General features: G+C 41.6%; 1 protein-coding gene across 1 annotated transcript; it reads right to left on the bottom strand.

The window, feature by feature from the left end:
- Positions 1-3,637: 3,637 nt before the first annotated feature.
- Positions 3,638-13,237, bottom strand: LOC306920258 (globoside alpha-1,3-N-acetylgalactosaminyltransferase 1-like). Its single transcript, XM_079496957.1, has 7 exons — positions 13,162-13,237; positions 9,843-9,951; positions 9,386-9,499; positions 7,361-7,477; positions 6,868-7,001; positions 4,890-4,967; positions 3,638-3,970 (listed from the first exon to the last, which is right to left on the bottom strand). The coding sequence occupies exons 1-7, from the start codon at positions 13,200-13,202 to the stop codon at positions 3,829-3,831; spliced, it is 735 nt and encodes a 244-aa protein (XP_079353083.1). The 5' UTR covers positions 13,203-13,237; the 3' UTR covers positions 3,638-3,828.
- Between the last annotated feature and the right edge of the window lie 5,677 nt (positions 13,238-18,914).

The raw sequence follows: 18,914 nt of genomic DNA, 5'->3' as shown, positions 1-18,914 counted from the left end.
CAAGGGCTAACATAAAAGGACACAAAGTCAGATCAAAAGTTTACAAAGACATTACACATTTATTTAAAATCCTGCATTGCAAAACAGGGACTGATGTACAAGAATACTTACGACCAGCCCATCTGAAACTTAACTAATAACAGCAACAAAAAGGGAACACAACTGTTCAGTTCCTCTACTGGGAGCCAGTTCAGCTCTCTGAACTGGTTCCTTCCTATATGGGTTATTTGAGCTTAAAATACTTAATCAAGCCCTCGAACCACGATGTACATGTGAAATCTAAGTGGCACAGGATAAGGGAGTTGGCCACCACTAATTTTGTCTCCCTAATCCCTATCCATGTATCTTGCTGCTCGAGCTAGAAACTTAGTCAGTCCGGAGACCTTGTTTAACACCTTTCTGGCCATACTTTGGCCGTCTAAGTTACCCTCCAAAATACAACCCAGGTATTTCACTGATGATTTTGCTGCTATGTATTCCGAATTTATTTTGATCTTGAAGTCTGTGCTTCTTCCTAATTTGAGGGGACCATTTACATGTTGCCCTGTCTGCCCCCAGGGCCTCAAGCTTGCTCAGTAACCTACAGTGGTTCACTGTGTCGAACGCTCACCGTAAGTTCAGCAGCACCATTCCACAAAGTTTTCCATTGTCAACTTCTTTCCTAATTTGTTCTGTTAAATATAATAAACATGTGTCGGTTCAGTACGACTTTCTAAAGCCAGATTGGAGTTTATACATTAGGTTATTCCTATTTAGGTATTCATTTAGTTGTTCGTTAATTATCTTCTCGGAGATTTTTGATACAGAGCTCAAAATTGACACCGGTCGGTAGTTACCTGGGTCATTTGTGGCTCCTTTTTTTATACAGGGGGAGTATTTTAGCCTTGTTTAGGTCTTGTGGGAAGACACCCTGCGTTCAATTGATAGGTTGAAGATGTGAGTGATATAAGGAGCTATCTGTGCTGCTGCATGCCTTAAAAAGAGAGGAGATATACCCTCCAGACCTGTGGCTTTTGCACAATTTATCTCAGAAAGCATCCCTGAGACCTCTTCTATATAAAAAACAGGAAATCATTTAATGAGGTAAAAAGGGAAAAGAAACATACAGTAAGGATTCAGATTTTTGGGGGGGAAGTTTCGAATTGCAGGTTTTGAAGGAGTCAAGGGATTCTTAATGGCTGTTGGTGGGCGTTCCACATTTTGGTGGCATAGGAGCGAAAATAATTTAGTCCTTTGTTTGTGCCGAATCTGGGTTGCACATGGTTTGTTGAACTCCCTCTGGTGTTGTGGGTGTGGACTTCGTTGACATTAAGGAAGTATCTAGACAGGTACATGGGTGTCTTGGTGGTGTAGCGAATCTTGTGGACCAGACCCATTGCAAGATGCTGTACTCTGTCGTCAACCCTAAGCCATTCCAGCTTGTCAAAGTGGGCAGGGGTGAGGTGGGTTCGGGGAGTGAGGCCAAGACATCTGGAGCCTTGTTTTAAGGGCCTTTGAGGTGCTGTACGTGGTACCAAAAGGTGCATGCATAGTGGAAGAAACCTTGTACGAGGGCTCCTGTTAGGGTCTTCAAGGTGTTTTGTCGACCAGTGAGGAGATCTTGACCCCCATCCATCCATCCATCTTCAACCGCTTATCCGTAGTCGGGTCGCGGGGGCAACAGCTCTACCAGAGTGCTCCAGACTTCCCTCTCCAGAGCAACATTAGTGACCTCCTCCTAGGGGATTTTGAGACGTTCCAAGGCCAGTGGCAGTGAGTCGATGTGTTTCCTCCAACTGCGCCTCGGTCTGCCCCGGGGTCTCCTCCCAGTGGGACGTGCGTCGAGGACCTCCCTAGGGAGACGCCCGAGAGGCATCCTAACCAGATGTAGTATGGAGCCTAGGTATCTGTATTGTGTTTAACCTTTTAACAACCATATTGTAACATCAAACATCTGTATTGTGTTATCCTTTTAACAACCATTGTGACATCAAACATCTGTAATGTTGTGAGCTTGTAGATCGGCTATTTTCCAAGTTGTTTTATTATCATTTGATCCACTGATTATCTTTTGAGCATACCACTTACTGACGCCTTGTGGCCAAAGGTAATAATGTCATCATCTAATCGCCATTAAAAACAGGAACAGAAAATCAGCCTAGCGTTTTAAATAAATATTGAACGTTCGTTGATTCATTCATTCATTCAAAATAAATATAGAACAACCATTCATTCATTCCAGCATTATAAGTAAATATAGAATAATCATTCATTAATGTATTTATTCATTCTAGCATTAGTTTGATGTTGATGTTATGTTATCTATGCTGCTGCATTGTTTACGTTATGTCTGTATACAAGATGTAACAATAAAGCACAACCTTGAGTCAACCTTATTATATAGAACAATCACTCATTAATTAATTTATTCATTCATTCTAGGATTATAAATAAATGCAGTCCAGCATTTACGGGAGATATGGCACTTTAAAAAAAGATGGGGAGCCGTGTCTTCGGCACAAAATGAACATGAACTCAATGACTGCGGAATTAAAAACGTCTGGGCTCATTTTAGCCTCGATCTTTTTATTAATATTATTATTTTCTTTTTTTTGTAATCACCCAAAACTGTAATATTGTAACATCGAGTTATATATAAAAAATAATAATAATCTGAGAAATGAATCAGAGAAAAAAGGGTTTTAATTTTGGTGAGGTGGCATGTGCCATATGAGTACAATTTTACAACACAAAGACAAAGAGGTGTCACACTGTCACAGGCACACTCTGTGTCCATTAAGCATTTCAATAACGAATGTTTCCGTCTTGCAAAAAATGCCAGATGGCAAAAAGATAGAAATGGGCTGGAGACTCTTCTTCACTTTAGCATTATAGCCATGTGAGCATTATTAAATAAAATTAAAAAAGTTAACAAAATAAATATATAAATATAAATAAAGAGTGATTTTACTATGCAGAGCCACTCGGAGGTTGTCACAGCATTGTTTGTGACTTAACGACACTGTAAAATTTTTATGGCAATTACTGAAACATTGACCAACGCATTTTACAGTATACTTTTTTTGATTCATTCATTCATCTGTCTATCTCTTATAGTTATTTAGTTTTGGTATCATATGTTTTCTGATTCGTATATTTAAGATTTCTGTTGTAAATTGCTGACTTGTACAGTATATTGTTGATTTGTGTTCTGTATTCGGCTACATTGAAAATGAGGGCCTGCCCCTCAATTGTACTCCGAATTGAAATAAAGGTTATGATGATGATGATGATGATGATGATGATGATGATGATGATGATGATTACCGTTTTGGCATACATTTATGTCATTAGTCCCATTAGTTACATTTTAATACAGTATAGGCCTATACAGGGACGTGCAGAGTGTTAGAGAGGCAGGGGCTGAAATCCCGGAAGAGGGCACTTTTGAAGCAAAAATAACTGATCTACAAGCTCTGAACGCGTCACGCTGTGACGCGTTGAGAGCTTGTAGACCAGCTATTTGCGCGGCGCAACCCAGCACTGTTTAGCATGGAGATGCGGTGCAACGACATGGATTTCTAAACAAATTAGTTCAACGCAAAATGTTGCGTTAAAGTTCAGGAGACGGACGGGTAAAAGGGCAGGCCTGAAGCCCCCCTTTGATGTCTATGTGTGCACGTCCCTGGGCCTATATCATAATAATAGGACATTTTCATTGGCAGATGACAACCATTCAAAAAGACAAAAAATAAAGATACAGAGACAAAATAAAAGCATTTGCCAAAGGAAATGACTGATAGTGAAGATGGCATTCATTCACAACATACTGCATCAATAAAATGACAATTATACATTGGGTCGCACCTCAGCATAGTTCTTCACCAGTTGGGAAATACGAACCACCTTGATGTTATCTGGTACCTGGTCATAGTCTGCCCACAGGTACTCTGGAGACAGAACCTTGGTGGGCTTGTTGTACAAGAAGTACCTAAATGAATGGACGGACAGACAGACAGACAGACAGACAGACAGACAGACAGACAGACAGACAGACAGACAGACAGACAGACAGACAGACAGACAGACAGACAGACAGACAGACAGACAGACAGACAGACAGAGACAGTTCATGTTGAACTTGTTTTATGCTTCTTGTTTTTATGGTTCCTTATTCCATATGTTCCTTATAATTTTAATAAAATAGCATTGCTGTCGGGTAGAAACCTCTTATCTGCTTATTTACCTCTTATTTGCTTATTGTGGGTTTTTTTTCTTTTACGTAAATGAACGGCAACGCCTTAATTGATCATGCTATACAGCGTCAAACAAATGCATCGAAAAGTAGCAGATCCGCAAGCACAAGACACGGCGTGAAGCAACGAGTTCTGAGCTTGTAGATCTGCTACTTTTGCCATTTTAATTTGAATCCTGAAAAGTCACAGTTTTTGGACATACAGTATGAGGTTGTTTTAAAATAAATTATTATTGGTGGTAACTCTGGGCCCATTTGGATCCATTTCTCTCACAGTGTGTTTTAACAGCGGGAGAACAACGGAGTTATTTCATTGTATTTCATTGGCTATCGCCCAATCGCCCACTATCGCCGGACGATGTCGCCCAAAAGATGAATTATTTTCATATCTATCGGTAGTCGTCGGGTCCCATAGACAAATAATGCACTTCCGGAAAATTCGTCTGGCTGTCGCCCGCTGTTAAAACGCACTGTCACAGTACGTTTTAACAGCGGGCGACAGCCAGACGAATTTTCCAGAAGCAGGCGAACAGACGATGGTTAAAGTGGGTGGAGGAACATCACCCGAAAAGATACAAAAATAATTCAACTGGGCGATGTGTCGGCCGATGCTCGCCCGCTGTGCGTGTGTGTGTGTGCGTGCGTGCAGCTTTACTTGTTGAGATGGCTCTCTTCCTGCCAGGCAGCTTCGATGTAGTTCTTGGTGTCGATCTCGGACTTTTCAAAGCAGTACCTGAGGGGTCCAAACACGGGTCACTATAGAGCGTCGCAGCGCTTTCATGATGACGACGGGCCCAGGAATATTTCCCCATGCATTTTTCCCATTATTTGTTCGGCTCCCAAATATTGTGTATGTTGTCATGATTTGTCACGATCCGAGTTGGCTTTGTTCGACGAGGCTTACAGATCTAAATAAATACTATTTTGAAATGTCTATGGGAAAAATGCATGGGGAATTATTTCCTGGGCCCCCAGGTGTGCATAAATCGTCCCTTGCTGCACTACTTTTGTGGGACACTCTTGTATGATGATAAAGTAGAACAGTGGTTCCCAAAGTGGGGTCCGGGGACCCCTAGGGGTCCTTGAGGGAGTTACAGGGGGTCCCCAGCTAAATGATAGTTAGGAACCAAATGGACCCTTATGGGTCTGTAACTCTGGGTCTGAGTTAAATTAACATTGATTTTACACTATAAATTGGGGGTCTCAGAGATAGAACTGCCATTAAATGGGGCTCCGTAGACTAATGCATGTCAAACCTGGGGATCCTTGAAATTAAACTGTTTAAGAATCACTGCAAGAGCCGTAAAAATCTTCTCTTATGATTGTCCTTGGCATATCTTCTCAAACGGGGGTCCACGGGATAATTAGTGTCAATTTGGGGATCCTTGACATGAACAAGTTTGGGAACCTTAACATTAATCACGAAGAAAACGTAAAAAGTTGAAATATGGAGATAAAAAGTTTCTGACAACGATATCCATATCACAGCATCTGTAAACCTCTTATGCCTGAATTGTACTTAAATTGAATTAATTCATGGAGTTTATTTGGTTTTCTTATATATGAAATTATCTTGAAAGTGTTTGAAATGTCTTTTTAGTATCCGAATTTATTTATTTATTTAGAGTATAGCTTTTTCTGCCCAATTTAGTCGTTTTTGGTTTCCTCCCCACACACTGACTCACGTCACCTGCCAGTGAGGAGCCCCCACCGGGAGGACGTACTGTTGTATCCTACTGACTCACCTCCCAGTGAGGAGCCCCCACCGGGATGATGTACTGTTGTGTCCTACTGGCTCACCTGCCAGTGAGGAGCCCCCACCGGGAGGACGTACTGTTGTGTCCTACTGGCTCACCTGCCAGTGAGGAGCCCCCACCGGGAGGACGTAGAGCCTTCGTCCTACTCCTCCCGCCCAACACTCCCCACTGACAGGTGCCGCCTCCAGCCCGTATATTACATGCAATTACTAGGGATGCTCCGATCAGGTTTTTTGGGACGAATACCGATCGCCGATTGCTTTTCTCATGATTGGCCGATACCGATAGGTCCGATACCGTTAATGTTTAATATTTCCAAAATGATTATATGTCAAAATCAAAACCCATGTCAAAACTGTTCCTGTGTGTGGGGAGGAAGGGGAGAATGTTTAGGCCTGTCACAAAAATGCAAAATGATGTTATATGATCCGTTATCTGATTGACATTTATACCACTTAAATGGTGTAAAAGATCAGTTTCTCCAGAAACTAAATTGCTGATCACAAATGCAGATTAACGATCAGTGAATATTGGCCGATATGACCGATCATCGATCGCTGGATGATTATCTGAGCATCTCTAGCAATTACCAATATCACCCTTCCCGCCCAGCTTCTTCCACGGGACCATTGTGTTCACATATAGACGCCCGACAAAGCCGGTTGCACCACAATAGATTCGAACCCACACCTCTGTGTGTTTTTGATTTGATTGTAATTTTATTTGTTGTATTAATAGCCTATATTCACTCACAAACCGTAAAAAAAAAACATGGGGCGCCATGAAGCCCATGTGTTTTGGAAACCCTGTACTACGGAGTAAACATTTATATTATGAAGGAGACTAGTGTAGAATGATGATGAAAGCCATTTGTACCTGACCAGTTTGTACATGTCTTCAATGTAGCCTCCCCAGACTGCAGCGGTGTAGTAGTAGTCACCTTCACCAGCTGGGATGAAGGCCTGGGATGCTCTACGACGTTCATATGGAAAACCATCTCTATCTGTGCTCTGATAATAGAACAGAAATGATCACACATGAAGAATGCACATACATACATACTGTACACGCACGCACACACGCACGCACGCACGCACACACGCACGCACGCACACACTCAATGGCATTTTAAATGAAGGAAGTAAGGAACTGCAAAGATGGAGTCTTCTCCTTTGTCTGCAACAAGGAGCAGGGAATGCACTGTATAGCTTTCAGGAGATGTGGTCAATAAAGCTGCATAAATCTCTCGATATACAGAGCATAAGTGTTTTGTCAGTTTTTCTACAATTCGATTCACGTTACAAAGTTTGCCCTATAACTGTAGAACAGCCTTATCAAACATAGGCGTGAATGTAAGATAGAAGTAAACCATGTAGTAGCCACGGTGGAGAGTAGCTGTCAGGCGGCTCAGAGACTCTGCCCCGAAGCGAGCGTAGAACACACTGTCCACATCCATCATGAACAGGTAGTCTGACTCGTTGCGGATCTAAGAGAAGAGAGAAAATAACTGGAGCTTAAATTCAGCCTGGTATTTCCGTATGATAGGCTATGTACGAATGATCGAATCAAATGCAGACCATGTTGTAGAGCAGTGGTTTTAACCCTTTTCACATTAAGGCCCATTATTTATTCAGCAATTGAGCCAAGGACCAATGTTTGATGACATTTAGGGCTCCATTTTCGTCACCGCTAAACCCCTTATCCCTAAACTTATTTTTTTACTATTTTGCAAAACATTTTTTAATAGTTAAAATGGCCAGTCTACAAGCTCACAACGTCAATGTAGATTGGCTAGCTGAACTATTCAAAAATGTTTTTGAAAATAGTAAAAATGTTGTTGTTTTTTGCGGCTTTCGCCTTTATTTTTTATTTTATTTTGTTATAGAGGGACAGACAGTAGGCTGACAGGAAATGGGGGAGAGAGATGGGGGAGTGACATGCAGTAAAGGCCGTCGGGATCGGGAGTCGAGCCCGCGGCACACTGCCAGGCTCGGGCTACCGGCCAAGGTGCCTGGACTGCTGAGCCACGGCCCAGGCCACCAGTCCAAACTCTAATCACAGCAACAAAACTAGTGTATTTTTTATTGTATTTTGAATTTTTGTATTTATTTATTCAGCACAGTATAAAAAAACAACAACACAGTGAACATATAAATATAAGAAGGGTAAAGTGCTAGGCTGAGGCAAAAAAGCCCAAGGGGCTTATACGAGGCCTCTACCTATGTAAATCACAATGAAACATTGTACAAGAGATATAGAATATCCAGAAAACATGATTGCAGTATATATACAACAAGAACAAAACAAAAAAAACAAGAACATGATTAGAATTCGTGGTTATCTACATGATTAGAGAAAAGAAGAGATGATACAAAGAAATATAATTAAGTGATCTGGTCAATTAAGTGGGTCCTAAACTTATGTTTGAAATGATTTAATGAAGTAGAATTTGATGAGATAGCGGTTGAGATTACATTGTCCACATTTGGATTAAGGAAGCTCCAGGAACACACCCAGGGTGCCGGCCCGACTCCAGCGAGCCGTCCCGCGTCCGAAATGGTTGAGAAATGACAGAGTTACTGTGTGGGGGTCCCTCTACTGTACCCTCTACTGTACTGTGCTGTACTGTCACTGTACTGTACTGGCACACCCGAAATCACCATATATACAGTTAATATGTGCATGTGTGTTTGTGTGTGTGTTATGTTGCGCACAGGTGGTGAAAAACAACCATGCTGTTTTCGTGCCCAGCCAGCCAGCCACCCAGCCACCCACCCACCCACCCAGCCACCCAGCCAGCCACCCACCCACACACATAGCTCCGCACCACTCAAAAATAAAAGAAAGCGTGACATGGTGTAAAACTCGTCAGGTGGAAATGGGCATGGCTTATTTGCGGTTGCATGCATAAGATTATGAGGGCGGTGAAAGATACCAACGTCATTCTGCTCATTCCCACATTGCTGTCAAACTCTCAAATCAGAGTTAAATTATTGTTAAACATCTGCATTACTTAATTTACAAGAAGTCTACACAATTAGAGAATGTACCAACATAGCATGGAATTGTAGACAAAATCTTATCTAACGACCACAAAATATTCTTTAGTTTTGGGTCTGAGAGGAAAAATCTCATGAAATGGTGGTCCGTGGCTCAAATGCCAAATAAATAATTAGCCTTGAAATGAAAAGGTTTGAAAACCCCTGCCCCAAATTAATCTACAGTATTTGGCCTTGGACTGAAAATACATACTGTAGGCCTAAAGTGGTTAACTGATCGTGATGCTATTTTAACTCATTTAGCTGGGGACCCCCTCCCCTCCCCTGGAACCCCTGGGGGATCCCGGACCCCATGCACTGCTCCACACCATCCCTCCGCAAAGCCCCACATGTACCTGTTGATCAATGTAGATGGTGGCCCACTTCATTTTGGACAGGACCACTTCCTGCCAGCGGTTTGCTCCCGGGATCTTGATGGTTGTAATCTTTCTGCGAGCTGCTAGCTTTATCTAACAGGTTGAGGACATTTCAATATAATAATCAACTGATCTGCATTGAAATCTGAAAAATGGAAGCCGTCCTTCCTGGAAGCTAACAATCAATGCAATATCTGAACATCACAATGCGGATGGCCTTTTTTATTTTACACATTTTTATTTTATTTTGCTATTTTCTCCAATTGATTTTCTCCTTTATCGTTCTCCACATTTCAATTTTTACTCTTGCAAAAGTACGTATGATATTTAATTATTTTTTTTCTAAATAACTATTATTTCAACTTACATCTTACTTTGAGCAGCATGTTAGTTAATATCATTATTATATTATTTATTATTATAATCAAATGCCTACCTTTGGAACCTCGTCCTCATGGTCTGTTAACACATAGTAGGTCACATGATAGCCAACAAAGAAGTACTCCTCTGCTGTCTCCAGGAAACGATTCAGGAAGCGGGTGTACCTTTGAGGATGCAATAAATATATACGGTAAATAAATACATTAAACTCCATCAGACCCAGGACCCTTGGATTAAAATTGACCACATTGGTACCCTTGCATCGTTTTAAAACCTTGGTGAGCATACAGACCCCCACAATATGTTTTTAGATCATTTTGAAATTTGTTTTAGCTTGTTTCAGTTTTAGTTTTTTATTTGTAAACATATGTAATTCACATATATACCTTTTGTTTTTCTTTTCCTGATCTTCTGATGTATTGTGATGTTTTTTTCTATGTGATTGTATTACTCGACGACACTGAAAATGAGTTTGATTACTCAGTTTAATTTCGAGAATAAATAAAACTTAAACGAATGGACTAACATTTGTAAAGTAATTAGCATGGATATATTAGCTCATTTTTTTAGTACAACATTTCTCATGGAATGTATAAACTACAAGTTAACACGTTTCCTGTATCTCTGCTACAGCATGCTAGCAACTGTAAACTCAGCAGAAACTGCTTAACCCATTTTGGACGGATGCCGATATGTTGCTATATACTGTATGTAGCCAGGCAGAGTTGAGCCTCATGGGCCACCGTAGGCTGGCTGCACTGTCACTTCCTGGCCAATCAGTGGGAGTATATAAAGGCCCTGCAGACTAGCAAACATAGGTTTCGACAAAGAAGAATTAACCCCGGAAGGGAGTAGCGGTGCGAGGTGCGAAAAACTTTTCGGGGATGGCTGGCCGCCGAGAGAAAGCCAAGCCGAAGCCTAGTAAGAAGCAATGGGAGATCGAAGCCGATGAGCAGGGAAGGAGGTTGACTGAGAAATGGAAGAAGGAAGAAAAGAGTCGTGTACGGGAGGCGTGGGTGATTGAGGTCGACGAACAGGGCCGAAGGAGGAAGGAGGAAGAGCTGAGACAGGAGGCTGACAAGGCAGATAAAACGGGAAAGAGGAGTGGGAACGCAGACGGCGGACTGCTTGAAATGGAGTCCGAGGAAGAGTCGGACAGTGAGAGAAAGGGTGTGGAGGAGTGGAAAGTGCATGGAAACGGAAAGAAGCGAAAGAAAGGAGGAGGGGATGTGTCAGGATCAGAAAGTGATGAAGGAAGTGAGAGTTTTGTGGTTGGGATGACAGCGGCGAGTAGAGTCGATGGGCTGTTTAAGAACCCCCAAGAGGTAGGAAAGGCCATAGAGGCAAGTCTGGGTATGGTAAAATCTGTGCGAGTTACCAGGAGTGGAATGGTGGTTATAGAGTGTTTGAACAGAGTCCAGGCGGAGAAAGCCTTGAAAGTGGAATGGAAGGGGCCAGTGAGGGTCTTTCTCCTAGGAGGGAAGCAGAGGGCGAGGGGAGTGATTGCTGGCGTGCCCCTGTCAATGAGTCTGGAGTCATTTTCGGAAGCTGAAGGAGTTTGTGGAGTAAGGAGGCTGACACGATTTAAGGAAGGGGAACGGGAGGACAGCACGTCAGTGTGCCTGACATTTGAAGGGGAAATCCCAGAACGGCTATATGTTGAACATATGAGCTATAGAGTCAGGCCTTATGTGAGAGCCCCGTTGAGATGCTTTCGCTGTCAACAGTACGGGCACGTAGCGGCTGTTTGCAGAGGTGATAAAGTGTGTGGGAGGTGTGGGAAAGACGAGTGCCAAGAAGACTGCAAGGAAGTGGAACACGCTAAGTGCATACACTGTGGAGGAGAACACCATGCAGGCTCAGCTCAGTGCCCCAGGACAACCAAGGAGGTGAAAGTACACAGGGTGAGAGCAGAGAGGGGAATGCGCCTGTCATATGCAGAGGCTGTAAGGAAAGTGGATGAGGAGGTGCACAGTCAGTGTGGGGCTGAACGGAGTGAACAGGAGGAAAAGCGGAACGGGCATAAAAATGAGCTACACATGGACAAGACAAGATTCCTAGCTTTTATAGCTATGGTGATCAATTGCGCGGTGGAATTAAAAAGGAAGTCGGAGAGAATCAAAATGGTGCAAAAAGATTCTTAAATATAGAGGACGTCACGGGGGAAGAGCTGGACAGTGCGCTGAGGGAGGAATTCTCGGCAACTCAGGCCCAAAGCCTGAGTGTCTGAAACGCTGAACGGTCTTAATGGTCAAGAGGGGATGGGATCACTGGGTGGAACTTTTTTACTTTTAGTTTTCGTTAAGATAAACGAGTATATTCCCGAACTGTGGAGGGCAGCATTGCACTAGTTTGCAAGCCTGCCGGAAATCAAAAGAAGAAGAAGAAACATAGGTTTCTTGGTCTTGACTGTCTGTGAACTGGGTCTCATTCTTTGTGTTTTTCCATTCCCATGCTTGGGTGAGTAACAACAGCTCATTGATGTTTTGATTGTTATCCTGACAATACTAAATTAGGATTTTATTAACCATTGTTTGTTACTCCCAGGTTGACTGTTGAGGCACTGTATATGTCCAAGTCATGTACCGAGAGGGAGATGGTGTGAGAGAACACAACCACTCCAAGGTATAAATCTATTTATTGTCAATTGTTCATTTTTGTATGTGTAATGTGACTAAATGTTGTTGTTCTCCCTCCCTTATAGTTATTTCACCACTGCTGTTTTGTTTAGCTTAAGTTTTATAATTTGCTTTTATTTATTGAGCTATTTCTTTTGAATTGGCTTTTATACTTTTTAAGGAATATAATAAACATTGTAAAGTTGTTTATATAATATTTAATAAAATGCCTCGTGTTTGGGGGAACTTGTCTGAAGCCCTTCTTTCGAACTTGTTATGTGGGGAACCCAATTTACAATTACTGGTATTCATTCATGTCCTTGAATGGCGTAGTCTTGCTATAAAATTAAGAGTAAAGCCCCTACTTTTGTCTACATTACACAAATGGCAAAATGTGTGACAGAAATAGCAAATCTAGACAACAGTGTGTGTGTGTGTGTGTGTGTGTGTGTGTGTGTGTGTGTGTGTGTGTGTGTGTGTGTGTGTGTGTGTGTGTGTGTGTGTGTGTGTGTGTGTGTGTGTGTGTGTATATATATATATATATACATAGAGAGAGAGAGAGATATATACACTGTAGGGGTTAAGTCACGTGAGGATGAATGTATGTGAAGGATAGAGAAAACAGTTTAATATGTATTTTTATGGATGGTGTGTGTCATATCATACAGCAGGTGCGCAATATGATGACTGAGAGGTGTGTGTGTCGTGCAAATCGGCGTCTATGCATTTGCATGGTGCGTGTGTGTGTGTACCCACTTGCCAACTGCAAGCACAAGAATTGCAACTCTGGGGTCCATCTTCTTGTAGACAGCATCTATGACCAGGGGATCAAACGTTCCTTCCCAAACCAGAGGAGAATTCCAAGGTGTGACTGCGCTCACATCTCTTCTCCTGTTCACAATCACAATTAGTTTGAAGACTGTCTCTCAGTGAGGTTGGTGCATTACACTGAATACACTGTCTCTCAGTGAGGTTGGTGCTTTACACTGAATACACTGTCTCTCAGTGAGGTTGGTGCTTTACACTGAATACACTGTCTCTCAGTGAGGTTGGTGCTTTACACTGAATACACTGTCTCTCAGTGAGGTTGGTGCTTTACACTGAATACACTGTCTCTCAGTGAGGTTGGTGCTTTACACTGAATACACTGTCTCTCAGTGAGGTTGGTGCTTTACACTGAATACACTGTCTCTCAGTGAGGTTGGTGCTTTACACTGAATACACTGTCTCTCAGTGAGGTTGGTGCTTTACACTGAATACACTGTCTCTCAGCGAGGTTGGTGCTTTACACTGAATACACTGTTTCTCAGTGAGGTTGGTGCTTTACACTGAATACACTGTCTCTCAATGAGGTTGGTGCATTACACTGAATACACTGTCTCTCAGTGAGGTTGGTCCATTACACTGAATACACTGTCTCTCAGTGAGGTTGGTGCATTACACTGAATACACTGTCTCTCAGTGAGGTTGGTGCATTACACTGAATACACTGTCTCTCAATGAGGTTGGTGCATTACACACTGTCTCTCAGCGAGGTTGGTGCTTTACACTGAATACACTGTCTCTCAGCGAGGTTGGTGCTTTACACTGAATACACTGTCTCTCAGCGAGGTTGGTGCTTTACACTGAATACACTGTCTCTCAGCGAGGTTGGTGCTTTACACTGAATACACTGTCTCTCAGCGAGGTTGGTGCTTTACACTGAATACACTGTCTCTCAGCGAGGTTGGTGCATTACACTGAATACACTGTCTCTCAGCGAGGTTGGTGCTTTACACTGAATACACTGTCTCTCAGTGAGGTTGGTGCTTTACACTGAATACACTGTCTCTCAGTGAGGTTGGTGCATTACACTGAATACACTGTCTCTCAGTGAGGTTGGTGCTTTACACTGAATACACTGTCTCTCAGCGAGGTTGGTGCATTACACTGAATACACTGTCTCTCAGTGAGGTTACAATTACAATTTACAATTTAGGCATTTAGCAGACGCTCTTAATCCAGAGCGACTTACATTAAGCAATAACAAAAGCATGGCATACATCACATATATAAAAATCACACCCGTGTGAACTGAGTGGTGTAAGGTTTTATATAGCATGATCAGCTGTGGTCTGACGTAATGTGAGGTATTATATAAGGTAAGGTATTATATAGCCTGATCAGCTCTGATCTGACGTAATGAAATCACACCCGGATGTGATTTCACAACTGGCTGTTTTTGTGCAGAGAAAATGACCACGGTTGCTACGGTCATCCAGTTCACCCGGGTGTGATTTAATTACGTCAGAAATTATTTTGAACATAGCAACCATGGTCATTTTTTTATGCACACAAAAGCCAGTTGTAGGAGTGGTTTACACCACTCAAAAAGTAGTTATCATGAATCATGCGTAGACTAAGAACGTAACAGTGGAGTATCTATGTAAACTATACATACTATACTATATAATATATTATACATGTGTACTATAAAGTGCTATGACTACATAAAGTGCAATTCTAGAGCTGTCTACGTAACAAGCTATAAGTCTGTTTAAAATACTATCTAAGTCTACATAATGTGCTACATAATGCTACATAATGTGCTATAATGTGCTAATGTGCTATCTCTCAGCGAGGTTGGAATACACTGTCTCTCAATGAGGTTGGTGCATTACACTGAATACACTGTCTCTCAGCGAGGTTGGTGCATTACACTGAATACACTGTCTCTCAGCGAGGTTGGTGCATTTCACTGAATACACTGTCTCTCAGCGAGGTTGGTGCATTACACTGAATACACTGTCTCTCAGTGAGGTTGGTGCTTTACACTGAATACACTGTCTCTCAGTGAGGTTGGTGCATTACACTGAATACACTGTCTCTCAGTGAGGTTGGTGCTTTACACTGAATACACTGTCTCTCAGCGAGGTTGGTGCATTACACTGAATACACTGTCTCTCAGTGAGGTTACAATTACAATTTACAATTTAGGCATTTAGCAGACGCTCTTAATCCAGAGCGACTTACATTAAGCAATAACAAAAGCATGGCATACATCACATATATAAAAAGTAGTTATCATGAATCATGCGTAGACTAAGAACGTAACAGTGGAGTATCTATGTAAACTATACATACTATACTATATAATATATTATACATGTGTACTATAAAGTGCTATGACTACATAAAGTGCAATTCTAGAGCTGTCTACGTAACAAGCTATAAGTCTGTTTAAAATACTATCTAAGTCTACATAATGTGCTACATAATGCTACATAATGTGCTATAATGTGCTAATGTGCTATCTCTCAGCGAGGTTGGAATACACTGTCTCTCAATGAGGTTGGTGCATTACACTGAATACACTGTCTCTCAGCGAGGTTGGTGCATTACACTGAATACACTGTCTCTCAGCGAGGTTGGTGCATTTCACTGAATACACTGTCTCTCAGCGAGGTTGGTGCATTACACTGAATACACTGTCTCTCAGCGAGGTTGGTGCTTTACACTGAATACACTGTCTCTCAGCGAGGTTGGTGCATTTCACTGAATACACTGTCTCTCAATGAGGTTGGTGCATTACACTGAATACACTGTCTCTCAGCGAGGTTGGTGCTTTACACTGAATACACTGTCTCTCAGCGAGGTTGGTGCATTTCACTGAATACACTGTCTCTCAGCGAGGTTGGTGCATTACACTGAATACACTGTCTCTCAGCGAGGTTGGTGCATTTCACTGAATACACTGTCTCTCAGCGAGGTTGGTGCATTACAGTCTCTCAGCGAGGTTGGTGCATTACACTGAATACATACTGTATTTACAACTATGTCACTGCTCCCTCCCCTCTAGTCCTGTGGAGGGTGGTGAAACCAGTTTATTTCGTCAACTAAAACTACAACGAAAGATGTTAGGGAGGGACTAAAGGAGAAGACATAATTTTTTGCTTGGTTGCGCTTGGGCTGTTGCTGTCGACCCGTTGTGCGCTTGTAGATCTGCTATTTTTAGTATGCAACCAAGTGTAAAATCTGCCATGACAAGAGCATCAAAGCCCGCAAAAATGAATTTCTTTCGACTAAAATCATATGATATTTAGTTGACTAAAACTAGACTAACGCTAAAAACATTTCAGATGACTAAAATACGTTTTTATTCCAAAGACTATAATGAGTCTGATTAAACTCATTGGCAGCAAAAAAAATGCTGCCAAAATCAACACTGCAGGGTGAAACTCATCACTGGGGTTTAGACCAGGTTTAGACTCAGCACTGGCAGGAGATCCACCTGGCCTTGGGGCAAACCTCTATAGTAGAGGCATGGTCTATAGTGTTGTTTTCGTCGACTAAAACTAAGACGAAAAATCTTCGTCGACTACCTTTTTCCACTGACGGAAACTAAATGGAAACTAAATGAAAACTAACCTATGATGACTAAAACTATGACTAAATATACTGACAATTTCGTCAACAAATAAAAACTAGACTAAAATGTTAGGAAGGGACTAGTGGACAAGAGATCCAGTATAAGTCCTTTTACATGCTGAAAATAGCCGATCTACAAGCTCACAACGTGTCGCAGCGTTGTGTACTTTTTTGTTGTACTCTGATTACTTTTAGAAGTATTTTTACATTCAAGGTTTTGCTCAGCTATCGAAGTTAATATACAGTCCTTTCTAATTAGCATTAATTAGGTTAATTATAAATATAGCCATCAAAGGCAAAAAGCCAAAAACAAATCTTTAAAAAAAATACCGGTATCTAAAATCGCTAAAACGAAAGAAAGCGGCAAACGAAAATAAAATAACACTCATCTTTTACTTTCTCTAATAACCTAAAACATGAACCGTGGTTGAAAAACACTAAAGTTGTAGGCTACTTTAAACATGGCATTCACGATTGATCAGCAGATTGGATTACACGTTTTGGTCCCAGGGATATTTGTTTTCAACAGGAACATCCTCTAATTATGGCCTTTATATACTGTACTATGAATACAATATCACACTACCACACCCACAGAGAGAGAGAGAGAGAGAGAGAGAGGGGTGGGGGGGGGGGGGGGGGGAGAGAGAGAGAGAGAGAGAGAGAGAGAGAGAGAGAGAGAGAGGGGGGGGAGAGAGAGAGCATAATATATTTTCTATTCTATAACATTTAAGTTGTGCATCTGCCCTGTCTGTCTGGACAATTTCAATTACTTAAAAAGAGTCATAACTCAGTACTGCTCACTCGAGTTGGTGAAAAGTGAAGAGTTAATGACTTTCACCCTAGGTGTCCCTATTTTAGGCAAGCCAATATGTGAACATTTCCAACACTTAAAGTTTCTGAAACTCTAAATGTTCTGAAATGTTAAATTATTTTCTAATCTACATCTATTGAATATATAGGGCTCAAGTTGTTAATAATGTCTTCACTCTATTGTTGAAACATTCCGGTTCTTCTACTTACCCAATTAATGCTCTCGGCTGTGGGTATTTAAGTCTGAAAGAAAATATGAACCATATTAGTCTTATTATATACATATACATTACAGACATGCACGTGCAGACAACACAGAATGCATTTAGGAACAAAGGTGAGAGTTGAATGGCGTCTCACCCCTCAGGCATCAGGAGGTCACCCACAGGCCATGGTTCCTTGGGGGTTTCCTTGGGGAGTTCCTTGGGCTGGCGTGTTACTTTCTCTACTGTCAGGATGTTTTCTTTGCAAACGCTTGAGCGGGGAGACAGGTTATAAATCATACAAATCTTCTGCCAAAGATTTGATCATTTTTAAAAGGCATGCATATGTTGCTCACATGATTTATTCTTTATTGATATCCTGTGTGAATTTTACCCAGACGAAATATCTGAAATATCTGCAAAAAGCAATTAAGACAAAAACACGAAACCAGATCTCACCTTGTTATGGCCTGGGGGCCATAAACAGTAGACCACACATAGATGAACCTAAACACACAGAACATTTTGTTACGCACACTGTATGACAAGTGAGTGTCATCATAGTTAACAGAATAAATAAGTGAATACAAACTGTATACCAAATATACAGTATATACTGTATATCTTTTTGCACTGTTGGCCTATATCAGAGAACTGCAGGATTAAAACGTTTATTCATATCAATTCAAGTAGATATTGCTTGGTGCCTGCCTTGGGACCATCGAGATGCAACTTGTCAGTGGTTTGCAAAAACGTTGGCCATATTTTTATTCTCTGGCAATTGGGTTATATGCCTACCCCTCAATATTGCCTTTGCATTGAACGCTGATCGGTTCTCACATCAGAAAAATCACACCCATGTGAAGTGAGTGGTGCAACTCTGTGTGCTCTTTCTGCATGAAATAGTAGATGAAACAGAAACTCTTACCTCGTCAAGACCGTAGCAGTAACTAAGGCGATGAGGATGTACCCAGTACTCTTACAAGCCTTCAACAGCATGTTGTCACTTCACAGCACATCAGAGCCGCTTAAACGGCTGTGAGGTTAGAAGAGACAAATCGAGGTCACAAAGGTATAAAGAATTGA

Source organism: Electrona antarctica (genome assembly GCF_951216825.1).
Source record: "Electrona antarctica genome assembly, chromosome: 3".
NCBI classification, from domain to species: Eukaryota; Metazoa; Chordata; class Actinopteri; order Myctophiformes; family Myctophidae; genus Electrona; species Electrona antarctica.
Note: the sequence above shows the minus strand (reverse complement) of the source record. Positions and strands in the feature narration are given on the sequence as shown.

What these genes read in the sequence shown, in the direction of transcription:
- LOC306920258 (XM_079496957.1), bottom strand. Translation starts at nt 13,202, where the DNA reads ATGGACCCCAGAGTTGCAATTCTTGTGCTTGCAGTTGGCAA. An exon ending in ATGAGGACGAGGTTCCAAAG is followed by an intron (nt 9,500 to 9,842) that starts GTAGGCATTTGA and finishes TCAACCTGTTAG; the next exon opens with ATAAAGCTAGCAGCTCGCAG. An exon ending in GACATGTACAAACTGGTCAG is followed by an intron (nt 4,968 to 6,867) that starts GTACAAATGGCT and finishes TGGACCCCTCAG; the next exon opens with GTACTGCTTTGAAAAGTCCG.